The sequence below is a fragment of the Vigna angularis genome, chromosome 3 (genome assembly GCF_016808095.1).
Source record: "Vigna angularis cultivar LongXiaoDou No.4 chromosome 3, ASM1680809v1, whole genome shotgun sequence".
Lineage (NCBI taxonomy): Eukaryota > Viridiplantae > Streptophyta > Magnoliopsida > Fabales > Fabaceae > Vigna > Vigna angularis.
In genome coordinates, this window is record NC_068972.1 from 22,405,187 (window position 1) to 22,424,870 (window position 19,684).

General features: G+C 32.6%; 3 protein-coding genes and 1 long non-coding RNA gene across 4 annotated transcripts; 2 read left to right on the forward strand and 2 right to left on the reverse strand.

Annotated features, from left to right (window-relative positions):
* The first annotated feature begins 4,287 nt into the window (after positions 1–4,287).
* On the forward strand, positions 4,288–5,041 carry LOC108325737 (uncharacterized). The gene is made up of 2 exons (XR_001831858.1): positions 4,288–4,364; positions 4,548–5,041. It is a non-coding gene; the product is annotated as an uncharacterized LOC108325737 (long non-coding RNA).
* A 4,393-nt stretch (positions 5,042–9,434) lies between these two features.
* LOC108325195 (adenylate isopentenyltransferase 3, chloroplastic) lies at positions 9,435–10,651 on the forward strand. Its single transcript, XM_017558217.2, has one exon. The coding sequence runs from the start codon at positions 9,559–9,561 to the stop codon at positions 10,525–10,527; it is 969 nt and encodes a 322-aa protein (XP_017413706.1). The 5' UTR covers positions 9,435–9,558; the 3' UTR covers positions 10,528–10,651.
* A 2,600-nt stretch (positions 10,652–13,251) lies between these two features.
* LOC108324620 (uncharacterized) lies at positions 13,252–13,614 on the reverse strand. The gene has a single exon (XM_017557563.1). It carries the CDS (start codon positions 13,612–13,614, stop codon positions 13,252–13,254), a length of 363 nt encoding a protein of 120 aa, XP_017413052.1.
* Positions 13,615–16,865: 3,251 nt separating this feature from the next.
* On the reverse strand, positions 16,866–18,515 carry LOC108325155 (protein WHAT'S THIS FACTOR 1 homolog, chloroplastic). Its single transcript, XM_017558170.2, has one exon. The coding sequence runs from the start codon at positions 18,376–18,378 to the stop codon at positions 17,224–17,226; it is 1,155 nt and encodes a 384-aa protein (XP_017413659.1). The 5' UTR covers positions 18,379–18,515; the 3' UTR covers positions 16,866–17,223.
* Between the last annotated feature and the right edge of the window lie 1,169 nt (positions 18,516–19,684).

Consider the following 19,684-nt stretch of genomic DNA (forward strand, 5'->3'; position numbering starts at 1 on the left):
ACTCTCTTGTAGTGAGGTTGGATGTAATCTACTATAATTATATGTACTGATGTTTTATGCACATATCATTGCTTTTATTCATTTCTAATGATTTGATTTATGCTTTAATGGTTCAATGAACTGATCACTTATCTTACATAACTTATTTGGATTGAGTTGGAAAACTAATCTTGAATTTAAGGTCCAACCAAGTCATCTAATGTGCTTGAATGTTAGTAATATATTTAAATGCTTTAGTTGACTTAGAAGTCTCTGAGAAAATAGCAGAGTATAAAATTGACCTAAACATGTTATATTAACATCACAGTAACACATTCAGATTAAAAACAGTGGAAGCAAAACGAAAGAATAATGTGCGTACCTCCTGCCATTGCAACTTTGTAATCCAAACCCAGACAACTTTGTTTTTCTAAACCTTAACTCACTCAAACTCGATGGTGTGTTTTCTGAATAGAGGAGTAGGCTTAGTGATCAAAACTGAGAGTAACCCATTCCCTTATATATAGTCTAGCCATCACAGGTTCAAAATAAATGGGCTTTATGTTTAAAAATTAGTAACTGCTCCATAACCTCTATGCAGTTAAAAAGATAAAATAATGGCTTAATGAACCACTTTATGTTCCTTAAAAATAGGAACTGAAAAATGTTATAATATTTATTTTATATTTAAAAATAATGCTAACATTCTCCCACTTGGTCCATTTATCCAATTATTAACCACAATAAGTGACAAAATATATATGAGTCATGGCGATAGGTCCTCTGATAGTGAGTGTTATCTTCCATGTACCACAATATATATTTCTCTCAACATTAGCTCTCAACTTAATGCATAAACCATATGTTTATGCTAGATCAAAACTAAATGATATCTTCTTAAAATAAATGTGCACAAAAAATATATGAGAAAAACATCAAACTGAATAAGAGTTTTATTGAAAATAATAAATGTACTGATAATGAAATTACATAGTGGAACCAAGTCCCATTTGCACTACATGATCCTTAAAATTCTTTGGTGGCATGCCTTTAGTTAAAGGATCAACAATCATTAACTTAGTGCTTATGTGTTCAACGACCACTTTCTTTTCCTTAACACGTTCTCTGCTGGCTAAGTATTTGATGTCAATGTGCTTACTTCGACATCCACTTTTATTGTTCTTAGCCATAAACACCACAACAGAGTTGTCATAGTACAAATTTAATGGCCTAGAAATAGAGTCCACAACTCTAAGCCCAGAAATGAAACTCTTTAATCACACACCATGCGAGGTAGCCTCAAAACAAGAAACAAACTCAGCTTCCATAGTAGAAGTAGTAGTTAATGTTTGCTTGGCACTTCTCCAAGATACAACTCCACCAGCTAACTTAAAAACATAACCAAATGTTGATTTTCGTGAATCAACGCAGCCAACATAGTCTGAATCGGAGTAGCCAATCACTTCCAAACATTCAGTTCGTCTATATATAAGCATGTAATCTTTTGTCTCTTGAAGATATCTCATTACCTTGTTTGCAGCTTTCCAATGGTAACACCTGGATTACTCTGATATCTTCCCAAAACTCCAACAACATATGCAATGTCAGGTCTAGTGCAAACCTGAACATACATAAGGCTTCCAATAGCTGAAGCATATAGAATATTCTTCATGTGTTCCCGCTCAAAATCATTTTTCGGACATTGATTCAAATTGAGTTTATCACCCTTCACGATGGGAGCTGTACTTGGGGAACAATTCTTGATGTTAAACCTCTCTAAAACTTTGTTGATATAGGTCTCTTGAGACAAACCCAAAATGCCTCGAGATCTTTCCCTAAGGATCTTAATGCCAATGACATAAGATGCCTCTCCCATATCCTTCATGTCAAAGTTCTTTGAGAGAATTTGTTTCATTTCATATATAAAACCCTTATCGTTGGTTGCAAGCAAAATATCATCCACATATAATACAAGGAAACAAATCTTACTCCCACTGACCTTTTGGTACATACATTGATCCATGACGTTTTCTTCAAAACCAAATGAAGTGATAACATCATGAAATTTTAGATACCATTGACGGGAGGCTTGTTTTAATCCATAGATGGATTTATTAAGCTTGCAAACTAAGTGTTCATTGTCTTTAGAAGAGAATCCTTCAGGTTGTTTCATGTAAACCTCTTCTTCCAGATGACCATTAAGGAATGTTGTTTTCACATCCATTTGATGTAACTCAAAATCAAAGTGAGCTACTAATGCCATAATTACTTGGAAGGAATCTTTCTTAGATACAGGAGAAAAGGTCTCTGTGTAGTCAATTCCTTCTCTCTGAGTGAACCCTTTGGCAACAAGTCTTACCTTATGTCTCTCAATGTTGCCTTTTGAGTCTTTCTTGGTTTTAAAGACCCATCTACATCTAATGGATTTTACACCATTGGGCAATTGAACAAGATCCCAAACTTTGTTGGATGCCATAGAATCCATCTCATCTTTCATGGCGTCATACCATAGGTCTGATTCTTTAAAACTCATGGCTTGTGAAAACGTTTCAGGATCATTTGCAACTCCAATATTGTAGTCAACTTCTTACAAATACACTACATAATCACTAGGAATTGCTGACATTTTAACTCTAGTAGATCTTCTTAATGTTGCCTCATCATTTTCTTGAGAAACTTGTTGCTCAAGTAACTGTTCAGTAGGTTGTTCAACATCATCTTGTTGTTCCTCATTAGCAACTTGATCTGTAAGGTCATTTTCAGCAGGCTGTGAAGCTTCAGTTATTGTTTGTCTAACACCCATTTGTGTTTGAGGGGTGTGAATGACAACCAATCTATCACTTGAGCTAGAGGGTTGAGCTTCATAGTGATCCCTTTCATTCCCAATGTTTGGAAACTGATCACTCCCACTAATCAAGTCATTCTCAAGAAATTTTGCATTTCTTGACTCCACAATCCTAGTGTTATGCGATGGACAATAAAATCTATATCCCTTAGACTTTTCAGCATATCCAATGAAATACCCATTAATAGTCCTTGGGTCTAGTTTCTTCTCTTGTGGATTATAAATTCTCACTTCAGACGGACATCCCCAAACGTGTATATGTCACAAACTTGGTTACCAACCTTTGAATAACTCAAACGGTTTCTTTAAGACGGCCTTGGTTGGGACTCAGTTTAATATATACACAACTGTCTTTAGTGCTTCATGTCCACAAGAATTGAGGAAGTTTTGAAGCAAGCATTTAAGTCTAGATATTAAGTATTGACACCTATGTTATAATAGAGATATTTTTATTTTCCTAACAATCTACATCATATATAATAGTGAAAATTTGAAGGAGGAATTCCAACATATTGTAACATAGGCAGATGTGTGACTTGGATTGTAATGAACTTATCGTGATCTTTCTCTTAGCTTATAAATCTAAGTCTTGGGTATGGGATTTGATGTTAGCCTTTGGCAAAACTTACTTAGTATGTGTCTTTTAGAAGACGTTAATTGATATTCCACTTGTTGAATATTCTTGATGTATAGAACCATATGTGATCCATGTGGTTGTTTACGTTGGATTTTCAATGAAAGTGAATTGTTATGACTTGTAAATTAGAATGTATCTTTTTATATATTTTTTCTTAAGTTAAAAATTTGATTCAAAAGTTTATACTTTTATGTGTTGGTTGTGTTATGAACTACAATGACTATATGAAGTACACAAACATATATATATATATATATATATATATATATATATATATATAAGTATATGTATATGATAAAAGTTTATGAGAATAAATATTTTATTGTGATATATCTATTGTAAATATTTATATTTATGTATTATGTATAAGTTTAGGTTGTATTTTGTATTCATATAAGTTTTGTACAAACATTACTATGGATTTATAGTATAATACATTAATTTTTAGGGTGTTACATAATACATTATTAATAAAAGAAATATAATTCTTTTATATGAAAAAATTTCATCAATACCTAATATCACCTTTAATACGTACTTAGAATAAAAATAAAATTGATAGGAAGAAAAAACAAATATGCTAAATATGTTGTTCATAAAATTAGTGGATGTGTATGATTATTATTAATAAAAACACACAATATTACACATATATTCAATCCACAATTACTTAACTAAAGTACAAAGCATTACATTTTCATTGAATGCATGAGTTAACACAATTATTACCTAAAAATGTATATTTATTTTTTTTTGTCTTTTGTGTGAAACTGCTTTCACCATTTGAGTATATATAGATGAATAGTTGTGGTTGAATAACATGTTCATTGAACAACATGGGGTCATCAAGATGTTCCATTGTCAATGTGATATTCGTGTTAGCCCTTTTCATTATGATTTTAGGTTACAAATGATATTCTATTCACTCTCTCTTTAGTTTCTCAATTTAAATGAGTCATGTTTGTACACATCTTGATTTCTTAGTTTGAAACCAAATCTTTGACATTTTTTTGTAGGGAATTGAGGTTATTGTTTTATGTGAAAATTTGAGTTAGCATTATTCTTAATTAGATTTTTGTAATGCAGATTTGTGCATGATAAGGACATAAGCAAGAGGACCCATTGTTCGTATACCATGTGATAACGATAAGCAGTGCGAAGATAGGTACCGTAAACCATATTGTGATTGTAGATCATCAGTATGCATTAAGACTGTTTGTCAATGTAAACATTTAACTTCAACCTATACTGATTATTCCAAACCACCCTTCAAAGCACCACCACCAAACCACCCTCTACCACCATACCAATCACCACCACCAAAGCATCACCTCCACCACTATACCACTACCCACCACATCAGGCACCACCACCATACCAAACACCAGTTCCACCACCATACCAAACACCAGTTCCACCACCACAACCACCAGCCCATCAAATGCCATCTCCACCACCATACAAAGCCCTACTTCCACCACCACCACCTTACTGAGTCATCTCTTGTTTTAGATGCAATTCACCATCTTCTTACTCATATGTATTCTAAGTTCTTAATAAAGTATAATGATTTTGTTTCATGTCCTATATATACCGCAACGAATGATATTTCTTATAATAGATTCATTGATAACTATAAGTTTCGATTAATAACATTTAAAAAGAAATAATGAAATATGATTTTATATAAAATTAAATTACTTTAAGGAAAGTTAATTTGTAAAAAAAGTAACATAAAAATGTCATGCTTTTACTTCCAACTTATTTAAAAAATTAATTTTAATTTACGACAAATTTTCATAATTATTTAACAAAAAGAAAACCTCGTGCAGGCATAATTTATTTTGTTTGATTTTAATTGTGAAATGAAAAGGACTTTATACAAGTTGTTTACTACTTGATATATGTCTCATAAATGGTGATTTGTGTTACCATTTTTTGAGATAAATTGGTAATAAATCATAAAAGTTTGGTGATTTGTGTTACCATTTTTTTTGAGATAAATTGGTAACAAAACTAAAATAATGAAAGAATTTGGTTAGTTTTTAAATAAGGCTTAAATGCTTACTTAGTCTCTATGTTTAGTGGTAATTTTCAGTTTAGTACCCGGTTTTAAAAGTGTAGACATTGGGTCCCTATGTTATCAAAACTATTTGACTTCAGTCCTATCCGTTTAACGGTGTTAAAATTGATAACATTGAAGTTACTACGGATGTGAGCTGTACAAGAAATGTTGACGTGGCATTTAGTTGGCCTAAATTCAGTTGACGTGACAGGAAGAGTTAGGACTTCAGTTATACAATTTTGATAACATAAGGACCTAATGTCTACACTTTTAAAACTGGGTACTAAACTGAAAATTATCACTGAACATAGAGACTAAGTATTTAAGCCTTCACATAATAATTTTTTTTTTTCAAATTATCTCTCTGTCTTTTATTATCAAAAAATTGTTATAGTAATTAGAAAATTTTTGTAATACTAAAAAAAAAGGATTTTCTAACAGTTTTGAAAAACCCCTGGAAATATCAGTGATTTTGGAAACCTTTACTAATTATCGGCGGTTTTGCGAAAACCCCTACAAGTACCGGTGGTTTTGAAAACTCCTAGTAACTACTGACGATTTTTGTGAAAAGTTCCATTAGTAGCGACAATTTTCAAAATCCTCAGAAATTGCAATGGTTTTTCAAAAAACCACCAGAAATTATTAATGACGCTACTTTTCCCACTGGTTTTCGTAATCGTAGGAAATGTATTTAGGTGGGATAAAACTGTCGGTAAAAAAAACTGAACATTTTTGTAGTGATTGTAGAGGAGGTAGGTGGGGAGTCATTCATGTTAAAAGGTAAATTATGCATAATAGACATGAGTATGTGATAGATGTATAGAATATGATAAAAAAAATATCAACATATTCTTTTGATATAATTTTGTTGTTGAATGATTACTTTTAAAATATTATTTAATTAGCTGTTAAGTGCAAATTTAGATTAATTTTTTTTTTGTGTTTTACTAAATTTTTTGTAAGTAAACAAAAATTCATACATCACACAATAAAATAAATTTCAGTAATTCTTATTGTCCCTAAAAAAAAGGTTAAAATACTAATTTAGTTTCTATTTTTTGTCAATATAGTCTTAATTTATTTTTTATTTAAGGTCTTAATTTTTGTCAATTTTGTTTAATTCAGTCATTTTTGTTAATACCATTTAAATAATTAATGGATAGTAAATAATGTATGTCACGTGTCAATTTATGATATTTTAATTTATTTAAAATTTTAAAAAAATATTCTTGTGTCAAGTCAGTATTGTGCCACATTGTAATAGCAGTGTTATGTGTTACCGTCAATAACAAGTGTTAGTATCTTATATTCAATTTAGTCTTTATATTCATTATTTTTGTTCAATTCAATTATTTTTTTAAAAATGAAGCAATTTTGTCCATTTTCAAATTGAAACCAAATATAATTTTTATATAAATGTTATAATGATATTTTTATTAAAATTAACATTTTTATTAAATATTTATAATTTAGTGTTAGAGTTTATTTAAAATTAGAATGATATATGTACTATATTTAAATTAAACATTTATTTTCAACAGTATTTGGAGACATTGTCAATGAATATATACTTACATTCAATATTGACAATTTGGGAATGGAATATGTACTATATCTAAATTATGTACCGCACTAATAGACAAGAACATCAACAACGACACACACGAAGCCAAACAATTCTCACTGGAATAAATCATTTCTTGGAATTACTTGAAAATTTTAGAGTTTAGATATTTTTGAACCCTGAAATTTTGTTTTGTTTGAGAATAATTCAAAATATTACGTTTGTTATGAAGTGGTTTCATTGTTATTGTTATATTATAAATATTCGTTTGAAATATTAAAAATATTATTCTTATTCCCAAAATATATACTATGTCCTCTTTATTGATTGATTTATGTGAAAGCTAAACTAAGATGTGCATACATATAATTTGACCCTAAATGCATTGGTGGTAAGGAATAAGAATCCGTTTTAGGGTTTTTGGATAGGAGAAAGTACTCTCAATGATTAGGACAAAATATAAGTGGATTTATGTGATCATGGATTCACAAACTATATAAGGAGATTGATATGGAAGTTGAAATTTGGAGAATAAAAGAGAGTATTTGAAATGACGCTTCATATCATTTGTATGGATCAATTCGAACACTCTTTCTTTTCATGCATAAATCATAACTATTCCTCATTGCAAGACGAAGGCCACTAACCCATTTGCTCACTCTCACAAACACGTGCATCATTCAAATATTTATGCAAATTATAAATTTAATTTTAGGGTTAAATATGTTTGTGAATTTTAAACTCGCATGATAAATTAAAATTCGTTTTTATTTCAAACTTTTGATTCATTATTTTAGTTTACAAACTTTAATTCAATGAATACAATTCTTTTAATTTAACGAAATTAAATCTTTTTTAAATTTTAAACAATATTTCTGACATTTATATTGAAACGTGTCACACGAAATAACTCAAATATATATTTAAAATATTATTCAAAATAATAAAAAAGAATTAACTTAATTTTATTAGGAAAATTATTTGGTTAAGTTTAAAAACTAAATTATATCAAAATTTAAAAAAAAATTCTTATTAAAATTTAGAGATTAAAAAGCATATTTAACTCTTAGTTTTATAATAAAACTTTAATAATGATTTTGCAAAATAATACATACGTTATACGTTATGGACTACACTTTTCTCATCTAATATTTTATGACGACTAATTACTGGAGAAAGAGCCAAATAGGAATATTCACAAAGAAAAAAAAAAATAGTAAAGTTGAAGCGAATAATGAAAAAAAAAATTATCATTGAAAATTGTATACATTTTGAATCATGTAATCTTTTGTTAAGTATTGTTACCCACATGACATTTTGAAAATTGATTCCAACACAAATATTTAAAGGGAGGACATGTTCTCCCCATCCAACATGAATGAGTACAAAACTCTTGTTTTTTCTTTTTGTGGTCGTGCTATTTGATTTTTACAAGTGTGATCATAATGGTAAGTAAAGTTAGGCTAGTTCTTTGTATAGTGCTAACTAGAAAGGAATATTCACAAAGTAAATAAAGTTGAAGAGAATAAACATATTTTTTTGTTGAAATTTTTTATACATTTTGAACCTTTTAACCATATCTCTGGTTGAATTCTTCAGCACCTTAACCTTTTAAAATGCATCTTTTTATCACACGAATGTTTGAATGGAGAAAGGTGGTCGCATCGACCCAACATTAATGAACTCCAACCTTTTCTTTTATATATAAAATTTCATTGAGCACTATAATATATATTTAGTTACATACGTACGTACAATTAAAATATAGGTGGAAGCAAGAGTTGTGTACAAGCTCATTTATACAAAAGAAGTTTGTTTTGATGTTATATTGTGGCACGAAATATGGATGGAACTAAAACATTTTGTCTTTTATTGTAAAGCAAGAGAATAATAGTTTAGCCTATGATGTATGATGTGAGAGAAACCACTAAAGGGTGGTAGCTAGCTCTTAGCAGAAAAGACCCAGAGACACATATACAGACAAAATTGAAAAAAACAAAAAATAGGGAATAATAAGAAAGACCTTATCATAGAGATATTCTTTATGCCATATAACCCACTAAGAATAGAACCTACCGTGCCCATTGGTTTAGCAGAAACAAGATGACTTTGAAGAGCTTCGTTGAGCCTTCGGTGGACCATTAACATTTCTATAAGGCATAAAGTTAATATAAATATTAGCAGAATATATTTGACGACACCAAGTTGACAATCAATAATTCCTGTTCTACTTTAATTTCATCAACAGAGAGAGAGAGAGACACTTTTGACATCTTCCTATTTTGTCTAAGCTATAAATATACTCCACACACCCTCTTTCATTCTCAACTCATTACTACTACTACTTCACTTCTTCTTCTGTAGGCTTAATTTAGAAAAACCATTCTCTCATTCACCTTCTCTTGTTTCTGTCTAAAGAAATATTCTTTCTTCATAAAGGTAAGTTGGGTTGATCTTGGTAAGTCACGATGACCATCTCAATGTTCATGTGCAGATTAAGACAACCCATGATAAACATTCCCTGCAGTGGCAAAAAACTGAACGTCAGACAAATTGAGAAAGAGAAAGTAGTGGTTGTAATGGGAGCCACAGGGGCAGGGAAGTCAAGGCTGTCGATTGACATAGCCTCATGTTTTCCATCAGAAATCATAAACTCAGACAAAATTCAAGTGTACCAAGGTCTCGACATAGTCACAAACAAAATCCCAAAGGAAGACCAACGTGGGGTGTACCACCACTTACTGGGAACAATAAACCCCGACACAGACTTCACACCCACTGATTTCATTGACACGTCATCATCGGCCATTGACACCATCACCACAGCCCAGAAGCTTCCAATCATCGTTGGCGGCTCCAACTCCTATCTCGAGGCCTTGATCGACGACGACGATTACAAGTTCCGGTCGCGCTACGATTTTCTCTGCATCTGGGTTGACGTGGCAATGCCCGTGCTTCAATCCTACGTGGCGGAACGGGTCGACGACATGTTCCGTAAGGGAATGATGGAGGAGCTGCGACCCTTTTACAGTCCCGACGGGGATTACTCGAGAGGGATTAGAAGAGCCATTGGGGTTCCTGAATTTGACGAGTATTTTCGGAGGGAGGAGTTTGTGGACGAGGAAACGAAGCAGAGGTTGTTGGAAGATGCGATCAGGGAAATAAAATTGAACACGTGGAAACTTGCCATGAAACAGTTGGGGAAGATTCACAGGCTGAGGAACGTTAAGAGATGGGAGATTCATCGCTTGGACGCCACGCCCGTGTTTCGAAGGCGTGGGGAAGAAGCCAACGAGGCCTGGAAGAAGGTGGTGGCCGAACCGACTGCTATGGTCGTTGCGCGCTTTCTCTATAACTCCAAAAACAATGCTAACGTTGTTTCTGGACTTACACTGTTGCCACCTTCCGAGAATGTTATGGCTGCGGCAACGTGCTAGCTTTCTAGCCCTGCTTTTGTTCTTTTCAAAGCACTTGTTCTTCTCGCGTATAAACAGTTTTATGAAACTAATTTCTCTTCTACTAATTCATATATATACAAACTAATCATTTTTGTTTCCTTTACTTTATGGGACTCTGTAAATGTGATTTTTACACTAATTTTACAAACACGGTCTTATAGAAAAATAGTGAGAAGAACCTCCTTAACTTTGATAAGCACGACACATAGGAATAATTTGAAATTTGTAACGCGATTGCAGAGTGAAAAATGAAGAATTAGTGTGTGCAGTGCTCACTGCCTTTGAATAGATTCCATCAAATAAAAGTGCTTTATCTCCAATCATAACCCATCCGTACACTTTCTTAGCATCTTCGATTTCAGTGTCCTTCAAATCACACCAATCGCCGCTCCTTCCGTACCATTTTTATTCACTCATAAATTCTATTTTTTATTTTTAAACATTTATTCTTCAATTAAATTACTGAAATTGGGGCAACATTTTCAACATGGCACGATTGCAAAGTGAACCCTTTTATATTTAAAAAAATATATAAATTGAAACTAAAATAAAAAGCAAAAAATGAAGCCTCAGTCTTTGGTTCAAAATTTAACATCATTATTCTAATGGAACAAAAGGACCGTGATATGATTTTCTTATTGGAAGGAAAAACAATGGTATACTTTATCTTTTGAAACAATATTGAATGAATAGCTGTATGTTGTTCCTCCAAGCTATTGCCTTTTGTTTTCCTGTTGGGTTGGATTCTCAAATAGCTCAGCTTTTGGTCAAAACAGTAGTCCCCACTGTCATTCATTCCAAACATTTGTTTTGCAAATAAAAATTGTTAATAATATTCTGTTATGTTAATAATATTTTTAGAAGGAATTTTCAGTCTAATTTAATTTATCTATATATCATAATTTTTTTTATTAGATATGAAATATTTAATAATGTGGAACGATAAAATTGATTTTTAAAATAAGATTTATATATATTTATATACTGGAGTTATTCTTGTTTTTTCTCCAATAGTATTTTAATAATATGTATCTTAAATATATCATTGGTGTTATGCATATGTAATCTTCTCTATATAGTATGATATGATGGATGGACATTTTTATTCCTTAAATGAGTAATTAGACTTATGAGTGCGTATAAGAATATTTGTTGAGAAAGATAGAACACTTTTTAACAAATTTTAGTATCACAGAAAAAATTATTTGCAATTAAAAAAAGTTGTCTACAGAATAAAATAAGGCTAAAGTCGAAATTCTTATACTCAGATTTAAGACTCTAGAAATTTTAGACATCTATTTCTCTATCTCTCAATAATCACATACTTTTTATTCATGCCATTCCTTTTGCTTTGTTTTAATTGTTCTAAACAAAGTATGTGACTCATTTTTTATCATTAAATTGAAAAAAAATGAAAAATGAAAAAAATAAATTATTTGTAGATAATTTGATTCTTCCTCTCCAAATATCTTACAATCAAAGTTCTTATCATCTTAAATATCATGAGTTAACTTTAGTATGAGAAATAATGGGCCTTAAATCTATTAATTTTCACCCATTAATTATTCTTTTTCTTGAAATACTATCTCTCTTAAATTTATTCATGTGAAATAAAATAAAATCATCTTGACAATAAAAAAAAATTATTATTTGCTTATTTTCTTTCTTAAAGAAGTAATTTTGTCGTGCTTCAATAATACTACGTGATCTTATACATATAGTTATATTTTAAAGACTTTACCTTAAAATTAAATACATTAATGCTGTACACAGTAAACGCACTAATAATAACAAAAATATACAATAGAAAGATGAATTATACTTATACAAAATTGTAGAAAGAAAGATTGAAATGTAATAAATGATGTACAGAGAAATAGATAGTGAAGACGATGATTATATCTCTAATAAAATAACTGACACCAGAAAATAATAATATATGTAAGACATTCATGTACCTTACATGCTTATGATGTTTATTTTACTTTTCACCTTTGCACCTACTTGGCTTCGATTGGACCATGGTGGCATGGTACTCATGCTTTTTGTTTTACCTTTTTGTTATCAATCAGAGGATTGCAAAAGAGGAAGGGATCCACTCGTAATGGATCAAAATGAACACCTAATTTAGGATGTAACTACCTAGCTATGAACACTGTCATACAAGTATAATTCTGTAAGCACTTCACGTTATCTCTGTCACTCTCTGCCAATGCCTGCTACAAACTTGTTTAAACAATGATTTATCCAAAAGCCTCAAACTCTGGTTTAAAAGCGCTAGTGTGCCACGTTTAGGGAGATGGATTGTAAGATTTCAAAAGGGTGGTGGCTTCTTCTGTTTCGTTCTGTCCTTTCCACTATGTGGAAGGGTTAATATTAGTTGCATTATTATTGTTGTTCGGAATGTAAAATAAAAGTGTCTTTACTGATTGGTAAGTTTAAGTTAAAGACATAGCAATAGATCACTATTGGGAAATGTCCAATAGCCTTGTATCTTAGTGATATCTATCTTTATTAGAAAGAGATAAAACACATGTAGCAGTTGTTTTTGAGAGTACTAAGTAGAGTTTGTTTCTAACACACGATGCAAAAGGAAGGAATCAGAGGCCATAACCATAACTTGAACCCTTAAAACCGAAGACAAGATTTGATTCTTCTCCACTAGTAAAAGTTTTTTGTGGCATCAAAACGTGAGTTTGTCGATTATATTGAGCCACCGCAGGAGTAAGTGACGTTACAGGATTCCCCAATGCTAATTGCGTACTGATGCAAAGGTTTAGTAAGGAAGGGTGGCAACAGAACTAGGACTTCACATACACATTGGTTGTCTATTTCCTTAGCCCACCGGCAACAATCTTCTTCTTGAAGAGTGGAGCGCTCATTAACTCTAAAACCATGATCACCGGGGGAAGGTGGTGGTGGAGCTGCTGGTGCTGCGGGGAGAGGCAGCATTGCACAAGCATAGTTTGCTAATGTTAGTTGGGATAAACAAAGTGGATGAAGAAATGGTGTTGGTAAAGTCTGACTCACCATCTTTGGCACAATTGACAGAAATGTCATAGCCATCGCTATTAAATTGAAAACCTTGATCCTCTTCATTTTTTATCTCTTCTTTCTATCTTCACTTCAGTTCTTAAGTGTCTTAATTTTCATATGGCCCCTTAAGAATTGGAGCTGCTTAAATACTTGCAGACTGATGAACTTGCACCCAGTAGGTTGTTAATCAGATGAATCGTGATTTTATAAAATGTAATTACCAAGAACAGAATGAATGGAGTTACTATTTCTGTATTTCTCATCCATTTAGCGTGACGAATCTGTAGGTGACGACAAACTATACAAAATGGGGGTTAGAATCACCAACCTTGTTCCTGAACAAGGTTTAGAATAACTCCTTTCACAAAGGATGAGAAGCGTGGGCAAAGGACGTATTAGATAATTCGCAAATTACTAACATGCAGAACTGGTGCGTTTTTCTGGCTCAATGTCATATGTATTGACTAATTGCACCCCCATAATACTAGGAAAAGACTTAATCACCCTGCTGATAACAAATTTGTTAATAAAACACAAACTAACAGAATAGTGGTTAGATGACAGTTGGAAACAATTTTCTTGAAGCATCCAGCACGCCAGTGCATGAAACTATTCCTTGGACTTGAACCCATAGCTTCTAACCCAGGCAACAACTTTACTATTACGTAACATGCATGATTGCTTGACAAATTTCAATTCACTATGCTTGAAACATGAAAATCAAATACTTCATTGCGTCTCTAAGCTAATTTGGTATCATAATTTAATCATCATCAAACAAAGCAACTTATTGTTTCCATTCTTAGCACATATATGATGTATTTTTTTTTTAAGAAACCACCATCGGAAATACTGTGTTTCCCACATCTTGTTGCCTCCAAGTGATGAACTACAGGTTTGATCTGATGCCAGAAGAATTATCTGGATTGTGTATATAAATGCCTAAATTTTAAAGCACAATTAATTTAGATAAATTCACAATCACCATCTACCAAGTCTGACATAGGTATCATACATCTCAACGATTTTATTTGATATGCTTGTGCATTATCAAAGAACACAAGAGATCGGTTTGATGTTACCTAATCAGTCCTCTTCTTCAAGTCCTTCACTACTGCCTCCCCATACAACAGCTACAGATAATGAAGATCCTAGCTAGCCCACAAGTCCTCAAAAAGGTATTCACTCTGCCAAAAATCCTCATCATATATACAGTTTTCTAAGCTATGATTAGTTGTCTCCTTCCTTTTCCTACTTTGTCTCATTTGTGTCCTCTATTCTATCCCTAAAAATGTACCTAGCACACTTGATCACCCTAGATTGCAACAAATCATGATTAATGAAATGTGGGCTTTTTACCAATAGCAAACATAGTGTTTGTTCCTCTTCCACCTGGAAAGAAGATTGTTGGATGCAGGTAGGTTTACGGTATTAGTGTTGAGCCATATGGTCAAATGGACAAGCTTAAAGCCAGAATGGTTTCCGAAAGGTACACATAAATATATAGTCTTGATAATGGCAATAATTTTCTTCAATGCCCATTGCAGACTTTCCTTTATCATGGCCATAATTGCAGAGTGGTGTACACAAGCTACAACAGAGCAAGAAGTATCTAACGACTGCATCAAGGCTGGGAACTTGCTTAAACAAAGCAACAATTATGTAACACATGCATGGTTTTGTGGGGAAAGGGATACGTGATCTTTATAGCTTTATGTGTTCGATGATTTTTATGTGTTGAAAGTTTCACGTCTACTTCTATTGTGACTTATGCACAAACAAAGTTATTATCCTCTTTCTGTTTTCTTTAATTTTCATCAGCTTCCCAAATACTTCCTTCACCTCATCTGGAACACTGCAACAAGGAATAATATCTTTTTTTTTTCAGCAAGGTGATGTTTCATCCTTTCTATGCCAGCCCAACAAGCATATGAAAAAAATTTACATTTTCCTATAGGAAGACTTTCACGATAATTTCAAGTAGTATCAAACTCCCTCTTTGATTTACCCTTTTTCAAAAAGCAAGACTCTCCAAAAGAACTCACTTCATTATCATGCGTCTTGCAGTTGTTTCGTTCCTCCCAATTCTCTCATCTTACTGTTTTGCATGTCTTGCTCATTCCCCCAGTTTGTGATAATGGTTGGAGGAGAAGCAGAAAAACCATTTCCACATATTCTTGTTCACTTCTTAGTTTAAAAGAAACAAAATGTAGGATTTTTACCAAACCGGGTTGAAAGACCCAACTTGATTCACAATAAAACCCAAATGAATATTTCCTGCAACAAGGATACGAACCATACCAGAATCGCAATTCATGTGATTATGAGAACAAATCGCACGATACGATCGTAATAAGGAAAACAAGTGTTTTAGCAATTCGTATCGTGAGGGAGAAGAATTATATCATACGATTCATCTGTGTATCACACAATACTTACGACCATGTGTCTTAGTTTTATGAGTTTTTATGACATCAAGTTGTTCTCTTCACTCAATTGTGACCAGCACGGTAGCTGTAGATGCAACTTCTCAAACTCAATTCCGGAAATGGAATTACAAATTTCCATTCGATTTGCAAGATTTTGGAAATTGAGGTGAAGATCCAGACAATATTCACCAATTGGTTCGTGTCATTAATGAGTGAGGCACGTCAAATTGCAAAGTTCACATCACAAATCAAACTATTTCTATAATCATGCGCAAAAGCATCACAGCCATATACATATATACATACATACACACACACACACACATATATATATATATATATATATATATATATATATATATTCAAAACTAAATAAGACCATAGCATAAAAACAACAATGATTGGAGCCCAAGAGTGATTGACTAGCATATGGCCACAGAGCAAGATTCGCAACTCTCAGTTATAGTGACTATTTGGCTTGATTACAACTGTTTTTAAATCACATTAGAGGGTAAAATATATCAAACCCATAAAATATTGTTGCGATTAAAGCATATGAACCTCAATTATATAAGCATAGTACACTTTATATTACCTCATGGTAGAGGGTTAGACCAAGTAAGGTAATGGCAGAAAGCCGTGCAGCGCAGAACACTCACCCAAAATATGCTATTGTGACTTAGGCGTACACCGGAAGGCAAAGTGACATCAAAGATAAAATATCCTACGCACTTTTAATGAATTTGTATCACACCTAACTAACACTTAAAATTCAAATTACTGAAGGCTTGTGTCATTGCTCGTCAGTGAAATAACTAGAGGAAATAGAAAATTAACACTTAAGACTGAAAATATAAAAAAAAGAGCTCAAGAGATTGATTATCTCTTAGCTGATTTAATTATAGATGAAAATTACATCTGGAGTACAAGAGGTACGAGAAAAGGCTATATCTAGGTAACTAATGGGTATGTTACTTTTACAGCAACCTCACTCCCTGACATATCGACATTATGAGGTAAAATTTCATTTTGCTCTGATGCATCAAATGAAGAATTTGAATGACTCAAAGTTGTGCAGCAATTCATGCACCTTAAGACTAACTAACAATCATACCAAGTGAGAAGGGTTGTACTAGCCAGTAACGGTCAAGCTTTTTCCTCACAAAAATTGAAAGTTTTTCATATCAATCAACACACCTGGTCTACACCTTCATTCACCAACTTTCGTCGCCAATAGCTCCATATCTTCCTTAATCCTTTCTTGCTTCAACATCAATTGCTCCTTTCTTTGCCGCCATCCCTCCTCCAACAACTCAACAAATTTATCTTTTATCCGAAGCAACGGATCACGGTCAATCAACTCCTCACCTCGGTATGCTTCTCTCAGCACTGCCGTCTCAATCCCACCTTTCAAGGACAGATAGAATATCCCCGAATGCCGGGTAAAAGTGGTGGAAAACGCATTGGAAAACCTATAGTCATCACAAAACTTTCCAAGGATCGGAACCGGAATCCTCTTATGCAAGGAAAGAGAAAGCAGTTCATGGAACACTCCAACGGATCTCTTCTCCATCTCTCTGGAAGCCTGGTCCAAATGGGACACATCCTGATAAGGGGACACATAATCAAGCTCCAGCCAATCCCTAACCCACTCTCTCATCTCCTTCTTCAACACAAACCCTGGCGGTAGCTCCACATTGAAATTAGGCCTAACCCTAATCCCCAATCGGTCACTCTCCTCCTCGGCTCTTTTCTCAATAACAGATTTTGCAAACTCGGGATTCCAATCAACCAATTCAAGAAATGATTTCCCCTCTCCAGGAGACCCAGTTAACCTAAAATATTGCGGATAGCGAGGAACCAAATCAACCAAAAAATCGTTAGGAAACCCGAACTCCCTCTTCACGTGAAGCAACTTATCAGCACTGATAAACTTGTTCTTGGACATCATTAACAGTTTACATAACTTGGAGACAATGAAGGGTTCGTTCTCGGAGAAAATCCGTTGCTCTTCCTGGAGAAAGCAGTGAAGGCGGTCGGAAGGGCGTATGAAGCGAACCGGTTCGGTTTTGGGTTTGATGCGACTGTAGTAGACATCGAACAAACCGGGGTTTTGGTTGATAAAGGTTTCAGCTTTGACCTTGAGGCGCATCCTTTCGCGGCGCTTCTCGAGGTAGCGTAGAGGAATGCCTTGGCCTGGTTCGTTGAGGACTTCTTTGACGACGCGGGCACATTGCTTGTAACGCTTGTCGTACTCTATAGCTCGGTCCAGTGTTGGATCCTTGCGCCACACTACTTTGAGGCTTGATATAGTTCTTGCCTTGTTATGGTAGAAAAGAGTGTGGGTTTTGGTTTTGCAGAACATACCTTCAACTTCAACCAGCGCTACAGCCACACTCAGAAGCACCACTCTGCTATGAGATGAGAACAATGGCAGAACTTGCAAGTGTTGGAAATTTACACACCAAACTATGGTCTGTTACAGTAATGAATGGTACAGGCTTTTACTTCCTACAACCTCCAAATTTTCAAAATAATCATTTTATACTAATAACACTGCTTATACGTGATAACACCATTCAACAATATTCATTTAGTATTTAGTGTTATTAGTATAAAATCATTAATAATATCTGAAAATATATTTATTAACTTAACTACCCAATATATAATTAAATTTCAGTAATTTAATTTTATTTGGTATGTCTCTTAATAAAAAATATCAACAAAATATATAATATATTTAATTAATTAATTGTAATATATACGTAAGTTTTTATTATTATTTATATATTGGATTTCATAATCTGTTTTTTGAAAATAAAAAAATTCTATAAACACATCTTATTCTTTTATGATTTTTTTGTGTTTTAATTTTTCAATAGTCATCAAAACATTCAGATATGATTTGTAAACAAAAACAAGACGTTCTAAATTTCAATAAAAACAATTATAGAAAGGTATTTTAATAAAAGTAATATTAATGTTGGATTTTTAAAGAAAATATATATTAAAAAATTTATCATCAATAAATCATTAGTAAATTTATGGAAAGAGTATTTAAGTAATAATTTATGAACTTTTATATATTATTTAATTTTGATTTTTTCATTGAATATGGGGTTTAAACTCGTAGAAGGCATTATGAATCTAATTAGGTTATGAACAATTTCCAACTCACATTGGCATTTTGATTTTCCATTACCCTATGCCATAATAGCCTTGGGAACGTTACTTCCCAAGAAACTTCCGGGAGAAGGAAACTAAACAACTAGATAGTTTAAAAAGAAAATACAAACTGTCCAAAACCTTTGGGAATTGTCTCATTAATATTTACTATATTTTACTTTCAGATTTAATGGATAATTTAATGGAGAAAATATAAAAAAAAAATATAAAAAAAGTTATTATTTTACTTCTAAGGCTATAATGAGTACTATACTATTCAAATATTTATTTCTTAATAATTTATTTAAGTTATATCATTTTTTTAAAAAAAGATCTTTTTATCCATCATCTGCTTTTAATATATTAACATATTCAAATTTTTTTTCATGTGACAGTATTTTAATTTTAATTTTATTTTCTGAAAAAAAAAAATTCCATGTGTGGATAAAGCCCTCCATTTGGATGAAAATGACAATAATATCCAATAGCTTAGCTTGGTCACT

What these genes read in the sequence shown, in the direction of transcription:
- LOC108325195 (XM_017558217.2), top strand. Translation starts at nt 9,559, where the DNA reads ATGACCATCTCAATGTTCATGTGCAGATTAAGACAACCCATGATAAAC.
- LOC108324620 (XM_017557563.1), bottom strand. Translation starts at nt 13,614, where the DNA reads ATGGCTATGACATTTCTGTCAATTGTGCCAAAGATGGTGAGTCAGACT.
- LOC108325155 (XM_017558170.2), bottom strand. Translation starts at nt 18,378, where the DNA reads ATGTTCTGCAAAACCAAAACCCACACTCTTTTCTACCATAACAAGGCA.